General features: G+C 42.5%; 1 protein-coding gene across 1 annotated transcript in view; it reads right to left on the minus strand.

Annotated features, from left to right (window-relative positions):
* Positions 1–20492, minus strand: part of PHAF1 (phagophore assembly factor 1) — a 46756-nt gene extending 26264 nt beyond the window's left edge. The window contains exons 1-4 of the mRNA XM_081920335.1: positions 20364–20492; positions 17773–17900; positions 8453–8535; positions 2705–2788 (exon numbers count right to left, since the gene is read on the minus strand). Coding sequence (XP_081776461.1) covers positions 2705–2788; positions 8453–8535; positions 17773–17836 — 231 coding nt within the window. The 5' untranslated portion in view covers positions 17837–17900; positions 20364–20492. The remainder of the gene's footprint in view (positions 1–2704; positions 2789–8452; positions 8536–17772; positions 17901–20363) is intronic.
* Between the last annotated feature and the right edge of the window lie 255 nt (positions 20493–20747).

Below are 20747 nucleotides of genomic sequence, written 5' to 3' on the forward strand. Positions count from 1 at the left end.
AACCTCTTTATTGCAAGACATTTCACTTGAAGCGGTTAGCCACTGGATAGCTCACATATTACTTGTTTCAGCTCTTGGAAATGCAAATGTTGGTCAGTCCTAGGACTAAGATCACCTGAGGTTTGCAGTCATCAGTCCAGCACTGAAATGTTTTCCCTCTCCTGGACTTAGCAGAGGGAACACTTACCAAACCAGTATATTTCAGTTCACTAAAGCCCTACCCCAATGCCTAGCAAATCTGATTGACAGGACTTGTAGTTTGGACTTCTGGAGGGTGCCAGGTTGGGAAAGGGTGTTATACACAATGGAGCGGCGTAAGAAATCAATTGTGAATGTTTAACAGCATGGTATTGATTCATGTACAAGTGAATGTTTACCAAAGCACTTTATGTTCTACCAAGTAAGCGGCGAAAAAGCATTATGAGCAATAGAAAGAAAAGCCTCTCATTAAAAAGAGAGGGGAACTAAGCAAATTAATGTGCGGGCAAAACCAGGGAGTGGGGGGAAACCACTGTCAATGAAAAGCATTTCTTGACAGTTTCAATGAAAGAACACTCAGTGACTTTATGTTGCTCTTTAAAAAAAAAAAAGGAAAAGGAAAAGAAATGAAACAGAGGGTAGCACCATGTAATTTCTGTGGCTAGAATTTGGTTTAGGGGGAAGAATAACAATTATTCTTCATATTAATATTTCATTTGTGCAAGAAGAGGCAAACATGTAGTGTGGGCATTGCCACCCCGGTGCCTGCGGCACCCACAATGGCCTTTCCTGGTGCCCATGGGTGTTGGGTTGACAACCCATGGTGTGGGGGGGGGTGGAGGCAGACAGGTGGAATGGTAGAAGAGTGCAGAGCAGTTGCCAAGGGTCCATCCCTTTGCATTCTGGTTGCTTCAAAAGGAAGTGGCATGGATGGCTTCCCTGCTGAGCAGCTGGTCCGGTTTGCTGGCTACATGAAGCTGGTAGTGAGCATTTCCTATGAAAAGGTTGTATGTGATTCAGAGAGATGCACTTAGGCAGAGAGATGGACAGATGTATGTTAGGTTGATCTCTCTCTCTCTCACACACACACCCATGGAGAGAGAGAAAGAGAGAAAGAGAAACAGAACTTGTAGATGGAAAATAGGACTGGTTCTCCAGCTTTTTTTGCAGGGGGGGGAGTATGCCTTTTCCCCCTTTCAACAAGAATTACAGTCATCTACAACTTTCAGCTAACATTTCTTTATAAGCTGATGATTCAATATGGCATAAGGAAAAGAACAAAGAGCTCCAAGATAAGGGCTAAAATAATGAGAGAAAGGGACTGGTATGGTGATCACTTAGCTCATACAAACACTCTATTCCACTGTGTGCTCTCTAAAACTGCTTATTCCTGAGCACGTTCTTGAGCTGTGCTTAGGCCACTAGTCTCTTAACATCCCTAAAGCTATGTATTTTGTGTTTTTATATTGTGATTTTGTCTTGTGAACCACCCTGAGACCTGCAGGTATAGGGTGGTACACACATTTTAATAATGACGACGATGATGATGATGTATTTATAAAACAGTGGTACATAAATATTTAAATAAATAAATAAAAGAGAGACATAGGAATAATAGAACCATCAAAGAAAAGTGTTGGAAGAGACCCCAAGGGTCATCTAGTCCAACCCCCTGCAATGCAATGCAGGAAACACAGCTAAAGAATCCCTGACAAGATGGTCATCCAACCTCTGTTTAAAAACCTCAGGTGGGGTCTGACCAAGGCAGACCAAAGATGAACAGGACTAGGGGTAGGGAGAAGAAAAACGCCCAAGTTGTTGTGCAAATGGGGCAGTGAACATTGACAGGCAGTTCGGGAAAGAGAGAGCGAGAGAGAGGAAATAAAGGGTAGGTAGAGGAGGCTGCAAAAGAAAGCCAGAGCTGGCACACACCCCATTTATACACATTTTAATATTTGGTAGGGACACGGGTGGCGCTGTGGTCTAAACCACAGAGCCTAGGGCTTGCTGATCAGAAGGCTGGAGGTTCGAATCACTGCGATGGGGTGAGCTCCTGTTGTTCGGTCCCTGCTCCTGCCAACCTAGCAAATCAAAAGCACCTCAAAGTGCAAGTAGATAAATAGGTACCACTCCGGCGGGAAGGTAAACGGCGTTTCCGTGCACTGCTCTGGTTCGCCAGAAGCGGCTTAGTCATGCTGGCCACATGACCCGGAAGCTGTACGCTGGCTGCCTCGGTCAGTAAAGCAAGATGAGCACCGCAACCCCAGAGTCGTCCATGACTGGACCTAATGTTCAGGGGTCCCTTTACCTTTACCTAATATTTGGTAGGCCTCTTCCTAACAAAGCAATAATGCTATCCAGGATGTGAAGGATGTCAGGCATTGTATATATTCAAAACTAGTGTTCTGTTCCCTGAGCTATGATCACCTTTCCACTGGCACATTACCTAAATACAATTACATTATTCAGGGCAAAATAAATAGATAAAACAATAATAATAATGTAAGTTTATAATGCCATCATCACACTTCAACAAAAAATCAGTTCACTATATTAGACAATCACACACAAGATCTAAATAAATGACTTAAGCAGTTGCCATGGGGATACAGTCCCACAGTTGTTAGTCAGAACACTGTTGGTATCATTTTGGGAGTGCATGCACATTTAAGCCTCAGGTGGGGGAAGCAGAAGCAGAGCTGCATTTCTCAAATCATATTTTTACCTTGAGTCTTTGATTGAAAGCATCAAACAGCAGTTTGATTCCGTCCTGAGTCAGGTTAAGGATGAGGTCATGGCTAAGAGGAGACTAGAAAACAAAAAAAAAGAGAAATTAGTTGGTGGCAGCTGGGTTATTTGTGAAGTTATGCTCTCCTATGACGGAAAGCCAAGGAAAAAGAACCTTGACACTGCTTTCTCCCAGCTGGCAGAAGGAACAGTTCATTGTTCCATGAACATGGCTGGAATAAAAGCTGCTGCTGCCAAATCCCCTCCCATTTGCCCATTGAAATGAAACTAAAGGGCTCAAGATTCACATGCCACTTGAATTAGAAGCCCAGTGCTTTCATGGAAGGAAGGAATCAAAATATGGCATTTGTGGCTCAGCCTGAATAGCAAAGAGGAAAGAGTGTTTGCCACAGTCTTAGCACAAATGAAAATTAGTGCTTTGAGGGAAAAGAAAGGCAGAGCACCCCTGGTCTGCACCACCAACATATTCTAGCTACAAAGGTACCAAAGGCATCATACACTTCTTAGATTTGAATGGACCTTGTGAGGCAGGATAGGCTGAGAGAAAGTAATTTCCCCAAGGTCACCCAGTTAGCTTCGTGGCCAAATGGGGAATGACCCTGGGATGAGCCATCACAGTTCTGCCACCACCAAGAGAAATGTCACATCACATCAAACCACAATGTGTTTCAAAAGAATAATTTCATGCATGCAGGTGCCAATTATCAAATGAACAAAGCTCAAGCATAAAGCATCCATCCTATTGTTGTATACCGTTAGCAAAGCTGTTAAGGGCTTTATAGGCCAAAACCGAAATATTAAAAGCTGGCCTGGTAGCTAACTGGCAGCCAATGTAGCTCCTTTGCAAGTGGTGTGATCTTCTTGTGATAAGCTACTTCAGTGAATAGCCAAGTCACTGCATGCTATACTAGCTGCAGCTTTCAGGCCAGCCCTAAGAGCAGTCCCCTGCTTTTTCTCTCTCCTAAAAGCAAGAAAACATATACTACCATTTTATGTTATAATTACTGTATCTGTTGAAATAAAGAATAATATTATGGATACATTTTAGATTATAAAATGAAACTAAAAACAAATATGTATTTTTTTCCCTATGGGAGAATACCAAGAGAATGCCCTTTTTCGGGAACTATTCTTGCTTTGCATGTTTATGAGGAAACAGAAGCAATTCTCTCCAAGCAATGAGAACTGTCAACAAGCATCTCAACAGTGCTAGACTAGATGCAGGAAAAATATTAGCAGGCAACAGGGCTAAGTACTGATGACGCAAGCCTTGTTAGAAGGCTCCTGTACAGAATGTTTATGAATTTATGCCAGGTCTGAAAATCTCCTCAAGGATAGCAGAAGAGATCTGAAGGATTCTTTGATCTAAAGCTTTGCCTAAAGCTTATTTTCCTCCTTCAGCAAATATTGCAGTCAGGCAAAAACTGATTCCGAAAAGAAACAAGTATATCTTCTGAAGCATAAACAGAACTTCAAGTGTGTCAATGAAAATGGGGGAATATTCCAAAGGAATGAATGGGAGTTAGATATCGAACTCCTCATGGTATTAAAAATAAAACCTGACAGTGCATTTCTAAGAAAGATATTTCTAGATTTCAAGAAAAACAGATACAGCCTTCCCTGTGTGCTTACCAGAGGTAATTCTTACTAGCCAGAGGCAAGTCAAGGTGCCAGGCCTAAATATTATCAGAGGCCAACAGGACTCCAGGGACAGGAAGCTGAGCCACTGCTGTAGCTACCACTACAAGTGCCGTTGTCTCATCAACTGCACGGCCAAAATGATGCAATCAACACAGCCAGCAGTCTGGAGAGTCACTGTCATGGCAGTGCAGATGTGACTCCCAGCAAGAGTCTGGATATGGTGAAAAAAGCAGGAAGTTGCAAAACCTCCTAGAGTTAAAATGGCCAGGAAGGGTTATACACATAGCAATAGTGAGGTTTAAGCAACACTGACAGTCCACTTCCTCCTCCTCCAAGACAGTAAAGTTTCTTACAAACTGCTACAAGATCAGATTACTAAGGTTACCTTAACTTCAGTGAGCACAGTGTAGGATAAACAACCACTTGAACCTCTACTTGGGGGAAAAAAGTGAAGAGAAACTCATGCTGATTGACTCAGCAGCCCTTGCAAAGTCAAGAGTTTGACACTTTTCTCTTTCACCTGTTTTATCCCTAGTTAAGAGATCATGTAAACAATCACAGGGCTGGCATCTCAGTTTGCTGAAAGTACCAAGTTCCCTCAAAAGCGCTGAGTGATCTCTAAACAGTCAGCAGAAAAGCAGGACCGGAAAACCTTGAGAGTCCTGGTTTCCATTTAAAGTCTTGAGTTGTTTCCTCCCCATCAGTTCCCCTTTTCTTAAAGAAAAATAAATGGGAGGCACCCTATTTAAAACCAGCAGCAACATGGGATCACCCTGCTCTGCTATTTTGCTTGTCCTCACAATGGGACACCTGCTTCCGATCTCTTCTTGAGGGGAAAAATACCATCAGAACCACTCTCAAGTTTTGACTGTATCAACAAGCTCCAAATGATGTTATATCCTTGGTAAAGGTAAAGGTAAAGGTACCCCTGCCCGTACGGGCCAGTCTTGACAGACTCTGGGGTTGTGCGCCCATCTCACTTAAGAGGCCAGGGGCCAGCGCTGTCCGGAGACACTTCCGGGTCACGTGGCCAGTGTGACATCGCTGCTCTGGCGAGCCAGAGCAGCACACGGAAACGCCGTTTACCTTCCCGCTGGTAAGCGGTCCCTATTTATCTACTTGCACCCGGGGGTGCTTTCGAACTGCTAGGTTGGCAGGCGCTGGGACCGAGCAGCGGGAGCGCACCCCGCCGCAGGGATTCGAACCGCCGACCTTTCAATCGGCAAGTCCTAGGCGCTGAGGCTTTAACCCACAGCGCCACCTGCGTCCCCTATATCCTTGGTACTAACACTCTTATTCTTGAAGGTCTGGAATTTCCACCACGTTGGGTATGAGTAACAATACCGGGGGGGGGGGGGATAGTAATATGACGAAATATTTCTATATTTCTTTTTCTCTAGTCCCGCCCCCACACGCAATGCCTCCTTCTCATGGCTGACGATTCGCCAGGCTTGGCTCAGCCAGCCGGGGTGGGGGAAATGCAATGGTGTATTGAGTTTGAATTTGACCAAACTGCGGGAGGCAGTAGAAGACAGGGGTGCCTGGCGTGCTCTGGTCCATGGGGTCACAAAGAGTTGGACACAACTAAATGACTAAACAACAACAACAATTTCCAGCTGAGCCACGGATGGGAAATCATGCCAACATAGCTTGGCTGCACCAAAAACCTCCCAGCAGAGCCAGAGATCCACTTGATTCTTGTCCCAGTCACCCTGGCAGATCTTGCTATAGGACTACTCTCTTAAAGCAGTGTGTTAAAGGAATCACTTATATGTAAGTGAAGGACCAATCGGATAAGAACGTAAGAAGAGCCTGCTGGATAAGGCCAATGGCCCATCGAGTTCAGTGTCTTATTCCCAAAGTGGTCAACCAGATTTGATCTTTCTCAAATGCGAGTATTTATAGATTTGCAGACTTGCAGATTTTAGATCTCCACCACTATTGTATATGAAGTATATGAAGTGGTATCAATGGGAAACTTGATTTAAACGAGCCTTCCCCCCTCCCCCCTTGCTGATTTAAACCAATCCATTCTCATAAGGCATCAGGCAGAAAAGTGGGGATGTCATAGTGAACCAAATTCCTTTGAGATGCAATATAAGCCAGAGCAAGAAGCTGCAATTTAAAGACACATTACATCAGCCTTCCCCAACCTGGTGCCCTCCAGCTGTTTTTGACTACTCCCATTAGCCCCAGGCGGCACAATTGGAGAGCATGAAGTCGGGCAAGGCTGCATAACATGAATGATCACTACACAAAGATCAAAAGTTATAATCATTTTAAAACTCAAAACTACGTTAAATAACATATACGTTATATGTTAAAATTTGAGACATTCAAATTACTTCTACAATTCAAGCAGCCTCTTTACCCAAGACTGGAGTGGCTTTCTTTCCTCCTCCTGCATTGTTATGCACTGTTCTGTGCTTTGTTGTTTTGATATTGGGTGTTTTTGTGGTTTTAATGATTTTAAGTGTACATTGCACTTACTATAATTGTGATATTTTTGTAACCTGCCTTGGGACCATTTGGTGAAGGGTGGGATGTGTAAGGACAAACAATAAATGAAACAAAATAAATAAATAAATAAATAAATATGATCACATGAATAATTGTCAACAGGGTGCTTTTCTCATTTGCAAAATAAATAAAGTCATTATGGAAGCCATAAATCCATGTAACCTGGAGTAAAAGAGAACAGACGTATTTAATTAAGAGAGTATGTACATGGCAGAGAGCCAAAAGGTCAGGATTTACTCACAATTATGCTAGTAATTGTTACACACTGGCCAGACAAATCACTCAGATATTGAGGATTTTAATACAAATTGAAGGATGAGGCTATAATAAGAATATAAACTATTTTCATCTGCTTCTTCATAGAAAGTACAGTACATGTAGCAAGACTTAGCAATGGGCAGTTGTCTGTGTGTGTGTGTGTGTGTGTGTGTACACACACACACACACACACACACACACAAATTCTCGCCATTTCCCCTCCAGACAAAATTCCTGAGATGCAAAAGTGCTACATTTATATGCTTATGAACTATACTGTTCTGATTTTTTGCTGCAGACCAATAAAATAGGAGGAATTAACAGAGCAGATTACTGTAATACTAACTGAACTTTTAATCATGCAACAGCAGCACAATTAAAATATCTATAAACTTTAAATTACAGCACCCGCTTTTATTTTGAGTTATTACTTAGAATCATTCATTAAAAATATGGCAGTGTACAACAAAAGCATTAAAACATCATAAAATTATTAGATCATAAAATACAGAACACATAACCAACATCAAATCATATTAATTTTTTGATGCTGCTTGGCTGAGCAGAAGTTTTCAGCAGGTGACAAAATATCACAATTGCAGGTGCATATCTGATTTCAATAGCAACAGTGCTACTATAATAATAGCCTGAATTTTCTAGAGCACACTGGAGAGAAAGGGTAGAATTTCAGATGCACTCCTCCTTATTATAGCAAGACTTCACTTACCTATTTCAACATTAGGACTAAACTTGCTTTTGACTAGTTTCAAATACTGTTGGCTATCCAGTCAGATACAGGGACAGAAACCAGCAACCAAAACAATCACAACAACCACTCATGGTGCTTTCAACAGTTCAATTTCTAGAACAGCATGAGTATCTTTAATCTTTTCCCATCTCTTTCTGATTAAGAGGGAGACTTTGCAACCTTTCTTTCCCAACACATCAACTTTGTTAACTCCCTCTCTTACAGCAGAATACAGCTTTTGTGAAAAGCTGTATTTTGATCGGTCACTTAAAACCGCAAGCTGCAATAACATCAAGTCACAAATGAAAATGTCTAGACAAGAAACAAATACTGTCAATTATTTTTTAAATGTATACGTGTGTGTGTGTCTCTGAAAAAGCATGCTATTTTTAGAAAGCCACGTCCTCCAGGATGTGGCAACCGTAAAGGATGACTGGGTGGCATGTGGCTAGGCAACAAACACAATGCCATTACACAATATTTACATATCTCCCCATCCTTTCTGTGCAATTAAACGTACAGAATACTTTGAAGCAAGCACGCTAGGTCACAACTTACCTGTTCACTGTAGAGAACCTGGACATTTTTTATGATACGACAGTGTTTCTGAAGAATTGCTACAGCCTGAGCCAATGGCATTCCTGCAAAGAGGAAAACAACAAGAGTTAGAGACGTTGCTCCCACTTAGCCATGTTGGCAAAAATGTGTTTGCTCAACAGGGTCAACATGTGGCAGTACTGGCTCAGTGGCCAAGAACAACAAGTTGAACACCACAAGCATTTCCAGCCAGTGACTAAACTTAGTCTCTTGTCAAATTAGAAGAAACCTGTGTTTCCAGAACAGAAACAGCCATGTTAAGCCACTATGCCAGACTGTTTTCTAAGAAGCTAGACATGAGACAGCATTGCTAACACAGGAGCATGAAATCACACATTAAATCAAATACAGTTTTACATTCCTTCACTGTATTCAGTACATGCAAGGATGGTAATCCTGTTTATATCCATACATTTATTCTGTTTCATTTTGCCCAGAATCCTTCCTTGCTAACTCTAATCCCTCATTTCTTAAACTTATAAGCATGTCTGAACTACACATTCACAGCTTTCTTCTTCCTCGAACAAAAAGTTCACTGGGACCATTTCATACCTTACTAGCAAGTATACCCTCACCAGTTCTCTGAAAGTTGCACTGGGTACATGAGTTTTCAAACATTTGCTTAAAGCATTCATACTTTGCAATTTTTGGTATACACTTAAGCCAAAACACATATACTTAAATGCAGAGTGCTATCTAACTAATTCGTACTCACACAGAACCAATGAAATCAACAGACTTGAGTTTCTTAAGGCCACTGATTTTAGTGGATTTATTCTTGTGTATGACTCATGTTGGATATCACCCATAACATGCACAGAGGCTAGAAGCTACTATGATGCACCAGAGTCATCCCAGATCTTCAGTACTTATAACGAGTTTGTTGAAAGGAGGAGAGTAAGGAAAAGGAAGAATTTCTAGAGTTATTATTATGTGACCAATGTACAATTGTATTTACCTGCTCTGAGTTATTTTATAAGGTATCCTGTGAATCTGAAAACAAACCCTCTTCTTAACGTTCAAACATCTGAATTGCTCAAAAGTCTATGGCAGTCTACTCTAACCTGGGGCCCTCTAGATATTTTGGACTATGTTTCCAATTGGCTCCAACCACCATAGTCAATGGTCAGGGATTATGGGAATTATAGTCCAAAATATCCAGAGAGCACCTGGTCGGAGAGGGCTGATCTTTGAGGTAAAAAACACAATATAAAAAACAGAAATATTTGATGCAACATTGATCCTTCAATTACTTCTCGGTGGGCAAATAAATATCTTGATAAATTCGGGACTCCATGACACCCAAACTTGTGCATGTTTTTCTTCTTTTTCAGCTGTGTGCGAATTGTCAATAAGCTCATGCCAGCTGATCTAGCAACAGAATTCTAACAGTGCTAGGTAACCTATCCACATTCAGCTCAATATCTCTTGCTTATCAAGTGACTGTGTAATAATCCAAGGAATGGAACCATTTTTTCAAACCATAATACGAAAAGAGGCATGAAGGTGTTTAGACTGAGAGCCAAGTGAAGTGTGTGTGGTTGGGATTTCCATCCCTGAGGGCCAAAGGGGGAAGGTGAGGTTTTGCCTTCACATCACTCCTCCTAAGTGCAGTGATGAGTCCTTTCCTCATAGTAAGGAATGGCCATTCATTTATGCAGGAGAAACTAAAGCAGAAACTGTTGCTCAGGCAACATCTGAGTGTGTTTGCAGGGGACGGGGGGACGGGACCCCAGTCACCCTACCCCCAAGAACCAAGACCTTTCTACATTATCCTGGGTTCAGATTCCTAGTCAGACCAAAGGTAACACTGCTGGGAACTGGCTGTTGAGAATTCCATTCCTCCCGTGCTACAGATGTGTGTGGGATTATCACCCAACACTGGCTTTTTAAACAAATCATTCAAAAAGATGTATTGGGAGACCTTCATTAATTTTTGGCATACTACAGTGGATTCTTCAAAAAATATTTATTTATATTTATTTGAAAAGCATGTATAACTGTATAATTTTTATATTCAGAATATAAAGAAAAGTTGTTAAATGCTTCTTTATTTGTAATCATATATAAGAATATATATATATATATATATATTTGCTTTCGTAGATTTTCACGGGTACAGGAATGCAGGTTTTGGTGTCCTCGGGTGTCTTCCCGTGTAAAAGTTGGGGTGTCTAGGCGACGTTTCGACGAGGTCTCACTCGTCATCTTCAGGCTGGTGCTTTCGGCTTCTTGTTACTGGAACAGAGCAGGATCTCAGTGTTTGAGTTCCTATAAATACTGTTGAGGGGGTGTGGTGTATAGCCTCCAATGTTCTGGGCAGAGAGGAAGTTCCCAGGCTGGTGTGCCTTTTCTTCTTTTGTTCCTTAATTACTTGAGGGATATCTTGAGTGATTTCTTGAGTGATATCCTGAGTACCACTTAGGTGGGTCATTAGGTGTGGATTAGTTGCTAAAGTCTTTGTGTCTTGACCTCTTGAACTTTGTGAAGAGTTTTTCTGAGAAGATGGCTGTACTGCACTTAGTTGTGCTCTGGCTTGGCTTCGTGTATAGGGGCGAGCTGTGGTTTTGTGGCCTGTGTCAGCCAGATCTGTGTAGGGATTGCAGGGGGTACTCAGGATATCACTCAAGAAATCACTCAAGATATCCCTCAAGTAATTAAGGAACAAAAGAAGAAAAGGCACACCAGCCTGGGAACTTCCTCTCTGCCCAGAACATTGGAGGCTATACACCACACCCCCTCAACAGTATTTATAGGAACTCAAACACTGAGATCCTGCTCTGTTCCAGTAACAAGAAGCCGAAAGCACCAGCCTGAAGATGACGAGTGAGACCTCGTCGAAACGTCGCCTAGACACCCCAACTTTTACACGGGAAGACACCCGAGGACACCAAAACCTGCATATATATATATATATATATATATATATATATATATATATATATGAATAACATGTGCTAGTATCTTATCCTTTCAATAGCTCTCCCCAGGCTCTGGGTTTAAATTTTCTCCTGCGTTATTTATCTAGGAGCCTTTAGTAGCTGGCATGGGGTTCTTAAGCAGACTGCCATTCATTCGCTGTCCAGAGTCAAACACCCTTAGCTTCAGAAAAAGAATGGTAGATGTCTTCTAGGCCACCAATTGGTCTAAATTTGAGTCCTCTTATTATTTAGCGTTCATTCTACAGTTTTGTAAAGGACAGTGAGGGAGTAGGAACACAAATAAAGTGAGAAGGAGTGCTGAATAACAAGGCACAAGTGATGAAATTAATTCAAGAGTTACAAATGGAAAGCTTATTGGAAATTTAAAGCACCATGGACTCTCCAAAAGAAAAAGCAACTATATTTCCCTATTTACAGGAGGCATAGTTTTAGGAAAGTTTGATCTTACAGAAACTGCAACACTGGTATATTTAACCCTAAGATGAATGTTCAGGCACAGATCTAGCTACATCTTGGTTACACAACAAGCCAGAGATCAAAACCAGTGGAGTATCAGCTACTCCAGAGGAATTCAGGAAGAATTACTAATGGATCAGTCCCACTAGCTACTAGGGGAATCCCAAAGGAGATTCATTGCCAGCATTTAGAATGCCACAGAACAACATCGCTCTGCAGAAAGGATTTATCATCATCACTACATTACTAAAATGTTTGAGGTGGACAGCAATGTATTGGCAGTTGTCTGCCAAGGTAGCAACATGATAAAATAGTCCACTGCAGATGCTGCAACAACAGAAAGATTTCACATGTGGCTGCAACTGGTTTAGAACTAAAGTGATCCATCAACAATGACAATAATTAAATGAAACAAAACCCAAAAACAGGTTGATACACTAAAACCGCTTGTGAGCAAACATACTAAGTAATGAGATGAAAGGCTGAAGAATTCATATTCTTTCAGCCAACATTACCTAAAGAGCAAAGGCAGTCATATTGGCTCATAAGACAATAATCCAAAATCCACACTAGGGCAATACCTAATTATGGCATGCAAAGCTTGCACACTACTATTATGTGATATGTTAGTACAGTGGTACCTCTGGATGCGAGCGGGATCCGTTCCAGAGCCCCATTCGCATCCAGAAGCGAACGCAACCCACGTCCGCGGGTCGCAATTCGCCACTTCTGTGCATGTGCATGACGTCATTTTCGACCGTCTGCGCATGTGTAAGCAGCGAAACCCGGAAGTAACACGCTCTGTTACTTCCGGGTTGCTGCAGCGCGCAACCCGAAAATACTTATCCCGAGGCTACTTCAACCCGAGGTATGACTGTATTGCCCTAATGTGGATTTTGGAACATTATCTAAAAGGATAATGACAACTAAGAGAATGATGCACCTGAATAACAGACAAGTGCCAATCATCTTTCATTTATTTATTTGCTTTTAGGAAAAGCAAACAAGGATAAACAAGCTGGGACTGGTAGCTATGTACATACAGAAATAGATATATCTTACATACATACATATAAATAATTATTCACTTCAAATAACAAAACTACGTGATGACCTGCAAAGGTCATAAAGAGTTGAAGTAGGAAAGGAACGAGCTGTACCAAATACACACTTCAACAACATAATGGATGCCACTAAAAAAAAGTTGCCCAGCAAGTAAAGCTGGTCCAGAAAGACCATTTCACATTAAGATCTAAGCACAAATGCATAACCTCTGCATACGGTGTACGTTTGACAACATGCATCTCTGAACACCCAAAGCAGCCTTAGACCATGAATGTTTTGTAACTAGAATAAGAATCTAGATAATGGGCTACAGCCAATATTAGTTCTACTACGGGTAGACCAACTGAAATTAATGGGCATGATTAATTTAGGTCCCGTAATTTTAACGGGAGTACTCTTTTTTTTTTTTATATAAATATTTTTATTGTTTTTCTCAAGTACAAAAATCAAGTCAGGTACATAACATTAAAAGAAGAAAGAAAAAAGAAAAAAGAAAAAGAATTCATCTTTTCAAAACATTTTTTCATCACCTACCGGACTTCCCCACATCCCCCTCACCCTGCGTTCTTTATAATAAAAAAATGTCAGCAAATTATTATCTTGTTTCATGTATTGCTTTGTACTTTCAAATAGTTATGTTTTGGGTTTAAAATACTTATTGACAGTTTACTTTTATCTTAATATAAATGTAATATCATTTTAAACCTTAGTCCCTTCCTAATTATAACTTAATTTCCCATAACACCAAATCTTGTTGCTGAAGCTAGATTTTTCAAATCATGCAAATTTTTAGCATTCATATAACTTATAATATTTTTGTAAATAGTCCTTAAACTTTTTCCAATCCTCCTCCATTGTTTCTTCTCCCAGATCTCGGATTCTGCCGGTCATTTCAGCCAATTCCATGTAGTCCAACAACTGCGTCTGCCACTCTTCCAGTGTGGGCAAATCTTGTGTCTTCCAGTATTTTGCAATGAGGATTCTTGCTGCTGTTGTTGCGTACATAAAAAAAGTTTTGTCCTTCTTTAACACCTTCTGGCCAACAATGCCCAGGAGGAAGGCCTCTGGTTTCTTAGGAAAGGTGTACTTAAACACCTTTTTTAACTCATTATAAATCATTTCCCAGAAGGCCTTCACTTTTGGGCAAGTCCACCAGAGGTGAAAGAATGTCCCTTCAGCCTCCTTACATTTCCAACATTTATTATCAGACAAATGATATATCTTAGCAAGCTTGACTGGGGTCATGTACCACCTGTATATCATTTTCATAATATTCTCTTTCAGGGCATTACATGCTGTGAATTTCATACCGGTGGTCCATAACCTTTCCCAGTCTTCAAACATAATGTTGTACCCAATATCCTGAGCCCATTTTATCATTGCTGATTTGACTGTCTCATCTTGAGTGTTCCATTTAAGCAGCAAGTTATACATTCTCGAAAGTACCTTGGTCTTTGGTTCTAACAGTTCTGTCTCTAGTTTCGATTTTTCCACCTGGAAACCTATTTTTTTGTCCAACTTAAAAACCTCTTGAATTTGAGCATAGTGAAACCAATTTTGCACCTTATTTTTTAGTTTTTCAAAACTCTGCAGCCTCCAAGTTTCTCCAACTTTTTCTATGATTTCCCCATATTTTGGCCAGCCAGCCTCCATATTGGGTTTTTTCCAGGCCTTGGCCTCTGCTGGTGATAGCCACCTCGGAGTCTTACCTTCTAATAAGTCCTTGTATTTTGTCCAGACCATAAATATTGATTTTCTGACAATGTTAACAATAGTTTGTTTGAAACAAGTTATCTTGAAACTTTCGTTTCATAGTGAAGATTATGTGGGATTGGCCTATTTGTACAGGAATAGTGTATCCAGAGCTGAGTAGATGGGTGGGGGGAGTATTTTTAAGATCTATAGGGTTGTAGCAAATGTTAGTTCCACTCAGAGTACTCCCTGCCAGACTTGAGATTGTACTATGAAGCTGCAGCCTTCAGTTGGATGAAAGATTGGTTACTTCTTGAGAACACTGATGTCCTAGATCTGGAAGGGTTTGACAATGCTTTTGGTTGGCATGCATATTTGTGGTACGACAAGGCAAAGGTTCATAAAATGTTCAAAAATCACATTATCTACAGTTTGATTATTTGAATGAAACAGCAAGGTGTAGGTAAGCAAAAGCGGAAGCAAGAAGTTCCCAACTACTCACAGCTGCTCTAGGAGGTAGAAAATGGGGTGGGAGCATATGAGCCCAAGGCTCACCCAAGCTCATTCATGCCATGCTTTAAGCTGTGGTCTAGTGTGATGTCTGAACAGGGACAATGTGAAGATATGGAGCCTTTTTTCTCTGATGGTACTGCTGGTATACAAATCCTCCTCTTCTTACCCGAACCATTTGCTGCTATCTCTCAAAAATCCCTCTAAGCATCAGGATGTGGAGCAAACAATGCACTGGCTTTGAAACACAAAGGCTTTGTCCAATAAATCATAGTTCATTGGACCAAGAATAAGCGTAGTTCCTACATGCTGTCTACTCTCCTCCCTCCCTGGTACTGCACACTGTAATGGAAAATTTCCTTACTTTTATTAAATCTCCTGCTGGAGATTAAACCACACTTTCTCTGTCCTGATGTAATAGGCAACTGTGGTTTAAGAAACCCTGGAAGTTTTCCATTACACTGCATCAGAAAAAGGAGGAGAATGTGGGCACCCTGCTCATTCTTAGTCTATAAACCATGGTTTATTGGACCAAGACCATTATTCCTGATCTGGAATAATGACCTGCAGAGATCTCAGCGAAACCAGAGCAGCGCACGGAAACACCATTTACCTTCCCACTGGAGTGATACCTATTTATCTACTTGCACTTTGACGTGCTTTCAAACTGCTAAGTTGGCAGGAGCTGGGACCGAGCAACGGGAGCTCACCCCATTGCTGAGTTCGATTCGAACCACCGACCTTCCAATCGGCAAGCCCTAGTACTGAGGTGTAATTTGGCCCCCACCCAGTCTTAAAATTGTGTATAAACGATAACTAAACACAAGTAACATGCAGAGACTGGTTTCCCCATGTAGTACAACTGGGTTGGGTGTGAGTGAGTGGGTGACAGTGGGTGAGTGTGTAAAAGTCTGCTGTCTGGAGAAGAAGAAACTATACACAGTAACCTGCCTCACATACGCATAATGTATATGCCAGCTTCCATTTATACACTTATGTGTGGGCCCAACAACATACAGCCATCCTTCAGCATATCAACTTTGTTTGCTCAAAGTTCTAAATTCCTAGTAAAACCCTATTAATCTGAAGCAACACAAGGAGCTAAAAACACACAAAGGGTTATTGGCATTTCACATTAGTTCTGAAACAAATTTTTACAGAGCTCAGTAAAACAACACCATGCCTTCATTTAAGGCTTTCATTACCACTATCACCAGATGTTGGACGCAGTACACTGTTGGAAAACATCCTGTATAATATGAAAGTCTGGTAATGCAAATCTACTACAGAAACCAAGACAATAGTATCAAGGATTCTTCAGTTAGCTATAGATTGTTCTATTGATTATATTTGCTTCTGCCTTTCCTCCAAATAGCTTAGGGTGGTGTACACAGGATTATTCCATGTTATCCTTAAAACAGACAGTGTTTCTTTTCTGGGGGGATGCATGGTATACACATACCCCTAAACATTTTGTGAATCTTTGTACTTTTGTCCATTTACTGTATTTATTTTCCCTGACTGAACTATAAAATGGTGATTTTCTTGAGTCAAAATGAGAGTGCCCCTAAACATTTTTTTAGAAAGAAAAAAAAAGCACTGAAAACAGCCATCCTGTAAGGCTAGATGTACCAGTCATTATTTTCCAAGCTAAGATCACCCAGGACATGGGGAAATTTGAACTCAGTTCTCCTGCACCCAAATCCAACACTCTGTCCACTATGCAGCATAGACTAATGCCGAGTAAGTGATCCGAGAAAATAAATCAATTCAAAACATTTGATTATTGCTTTCCATACAGGTTTCTAAGGCAGGTCACGACAAATAATTAAAAGATCACATCAATTAATCCTCTCTCTCACTGGAGGCAACTCCAGATTCAACTACCTGCTCTCAAATCACTTTAAAAACTTGTTTAAATTATTCTTCTAAATAGCATCACAGCATTTAAAACCATCATTCAAATTAGTATTGTGGGCAAAAATCTTTGTCTGGAAAAATACTCTGCACCTTTCACGCACCCAGCTTCCAGCACGGCTAAATGCTGTTCTGAGCAATAACCATGTGACTCCTGATGGCTGTTGCTAAACATGCTAGAATTACTTGAGGAGGAAGTGCCAAAGCAAAGCATAAACAAAACATGAACCCGTTTAAGGGCAGCCACAGAAGCACCTGTGGGTAAACTCATTTGACAAATAATGTGAAAGGTAATTCTAGACACAATCTCTTTCGAAAAGTTCAGGTGTGAAGCCCTATTTTAAATACTCAGTAAAAATCCTTACATGTAGTAAGTAGCATTAGCACCTCAGTGAAGGGAAATTTACCATAGTGTTCTCTCTTGGGGTGCTAACTTACCACATTCAGAGCTGTCTATATGATGAAGAAGGTGTACAGCCCAGAATATTACCCTCCCTGTCATTCATTGTAATGTTCAGAATGTCTCTCAAAATAATTCCTTCCTTGAAATTATCATCATATGCTTCCAACATGTTAGAGGTTTATCCTAGCCTAAATATAACTCTCAGAACAACACTGGAGGGAATGTCCCTTTGTCCCAATATACCCATCACTTCTCATTATAAACAAGATGCTGACAAAGGCAACAAAGTTACTTACCCAAGGTGAATTCCCATTGTTCATTCCCAAGAGATCGCTCGGGAACCACTTCCAGATCTAGCATTGGCCCAGGCAGAGGAACGGCCCAGTAATCACACAGCAGAGTCACAACGTTACTGCAGTTTGACCTGAACAAGGAGAGAGAACACACACCCAGGCTTATGTGTCATCCTTCTAATCTAAGGTCATAACCCAAAGCAACATGTAAACACTCCTTGTTGCTCAAACTCTTTATGAGGAAACCGCTGATCCTCAAGGCTGGCCTTTTGTTATTGTTAAATAATGTTATTATTAATTAGTAGCAATACACAATCTAATCTCCCTTCTGCCTATGCTGTGCAAGAGGTTTTGAAGGATTTCCCACTCCCGTAAACATCCAAAGCTTTAAGAACACACACTAATTATATTACTCCAAGACTGATTGATCAGGCTACTTTGGCCCCATCATAGACCGTGTATCTCTCACTTGCTCACTTTCAGGCTATATCCATATTCAACAACAGATATATACAGGATAAGTGCTTTGAGAACTGAAAGGCTTGCAATCTGGCCTGTTTTTACCTCGACTTGTCCTTCTGCCAGGAACAAGTGAGCTATAATGATTTCCTCACAACCAATTCTTAGGATAACCCTCTTGACTCTCCCCAACCCCACAGTGAGTGCCTTATGCAGGTGGAAATGGAGAAGGCTTTCTGAATACTCCTACTGTTCCTAAGATACTCAGTGTGCAAAAGCCAAAAGGCCTTGCCACTCTCCTTAAGGTCAATCTCCCTTCTCACGCTTGAGGCCAACTGATTGGAGTTGCGGTCTAAAACAGGCATAGGCAAACTCCGGCCCTCCAGATGTTTGGGACTACAACTCATCAGTAACCACTGGTCCTGTTAGCTAGGGATGATGGGAATTGTAGTTCCAAACATCTGGAGGGCTGGAGTTTGCCTATGCCTGGTCTAAAACATCTTGAGGGCACCAGAGTGGCAAAGGCTAACTTAAGAGGCTTCAGGCTCTCTCCCTTATAGCAGGAAACCCTGGGACAACCACCCACCTCTCCCCACAGCCAAAGAATCCTCATAGTGGAGTCAACAGCCAAGAGGACTCAGCAATGGGGACTCCCTCCCCTTCAGCACACACACAGGGAGAGAGAGAGAGTCATCCAGAGTAGGCAATGTGGGAGACAATTACCCCTCCATGAAATACTGGTTCAAGCCAAAAGCCCATCATACTCCAGCATCCTGTTCTTGCAGCTGCCAACCATATGAACTAATGGGAAGCTAGCAAGCAGAGCCAGAAAACAAACGTGCTCTCCCAAAGGCCTGAGGACACCTGGCTCTGGTCCACTCCTCACAAATTTTCATAGGCATCAGGTCTCCTCTTTCTCAGCAAAAACTATTTACCTAGGAGAGGGGAGGAGAGATCAGAGGGTCCAAAAAATCCCCCTCCCCACCAGCACATGTAAGAATGTCAACCTGGCAATAGAAACTCTGCAACAAAAAATGTACATACGCACAGACAAGCCAGGAAGACCCCACCAAATAGAGAGAACTCAGCCACTGTGGGCTGTTACCTTCCTCAAAACAGCCACATACAAACACACAGGTAAATAACCTGCCTGCCCATGAGATACAAGAAAGACACCCCAAAATGTTCCCCAACTCACTTCCAGACACACACCTTCAGAGCCCACCCATTCCCCCTCTATGCAAAATAAACAAACTCCCCCACCCTACCAAATAATACTCCATAGGGCTCAGCGTCCCATGAATGCATATTATAGCTCACTACCCTTAGGCACTATTAAAACTCTCTCAATTATGAAACCAACTACCTGCCCTTGGGGCTGAACTCCTGTCACCCACCCCCACCCCGTCCAGAAAACCCCCCAACTTGTTGTTGTTGTTATCATTATCATCTATTAATTTGTATACCTCCCTACATGCTGTGGGGAAAGCAAAATCCTTGACCCTACGGCCCCCAGATTCAGAGCTTGGAGAGAGGGGGCACCCAACCTCTCTTCAGCAACAGAATTTCTTAAGCAAACACCCCCCCCCAAATCCCTTAAAACAAAACAAAAAAATCCTCACTCAACCCCAGCTACTATGGGGTTTTTTTTCCATAGTGTTGGTGGAGAGACTCTCAAACCTATTTCCCCCCACTCCGTGGGGAGGGCCAGAGGGTTGACCATCTTCTCTCTCCCCCCCTTTAAGAAACAGTGTTATCTAGGGCGGCTGTGGGGCGGGAGGGTCTCTTTCGATTCCTCTACATGCCCCTTCCCTTCATAATAAAGCCCAGGAATAAAAAGGAGGCTGTTGATAAATGGGGGGGGGGAGCAACCCCCTTTTCTCTTTGCAACCCCCACCCCACTCTGAGGTGGGGGGGAAAGGATGGCTCACAAAGGAGGCGCCCCCCTCCCTGCCCCAGACTGAAGGCAGCCTCCCCCCGCCGCTCTCCTCGCGCCCCCTCGTGCCGGCGCCCCACCGACACCCCCGGGGGGGGGAAGAGGCGGCCGAGGGGGGCCGGCTGGTTTCCCCCGGGGAGGCGGGAGGGGGGCGCCGGAGGGGCCCGCGGGGGAGGGGGCTGGAGGGGCTGCGACTCACCTCACTTGCGGCTGCTGAAAAAATAAAAAAAGGGAAATGCCTTTTGCAGCCGCCGCGGCCGTCAGGCGAGAGGGAGGAGGAGAAGGAGGCCGGCGCTGGCGGAGGGAAGGCCCGGGAGAGGAGGAGGAGGAGCCGCGCAGCGCCCGCCCCTTCGCCCCGCGGGTCGGGGAAGGTGCTGGGATTCCAGGCTGCTCGCTGCTCTCGCCCCTTCTCCCCGCTTCTATCCAGGGGCGCAGGCAGGAACTCAGCACGCGCCCAGAAGCATCTCCGCATACCCCTTGCTTATTTGAATTTCGGACACAGCCCCGCTCCTTTCTTGCTCCCTGGCCTCCTCTGCCCCTCCAAGTATCAAAGGGGAGAGCGCTCTGCATGCGCTCAAAGGAA

This window comes from Podarcis melisellensis (genome assembly GCF_964234715.1).
Source record: "Podarcis melisellensis genome assembly, chromosome: 8".
NCBI classification, from domain to species: domain Eukaryota; kingdom Metazoa; phylum Chordata; class Lepidosauria; order Squamata; family Lacertidae; genus Podarcis; species Podarcis melisellensis.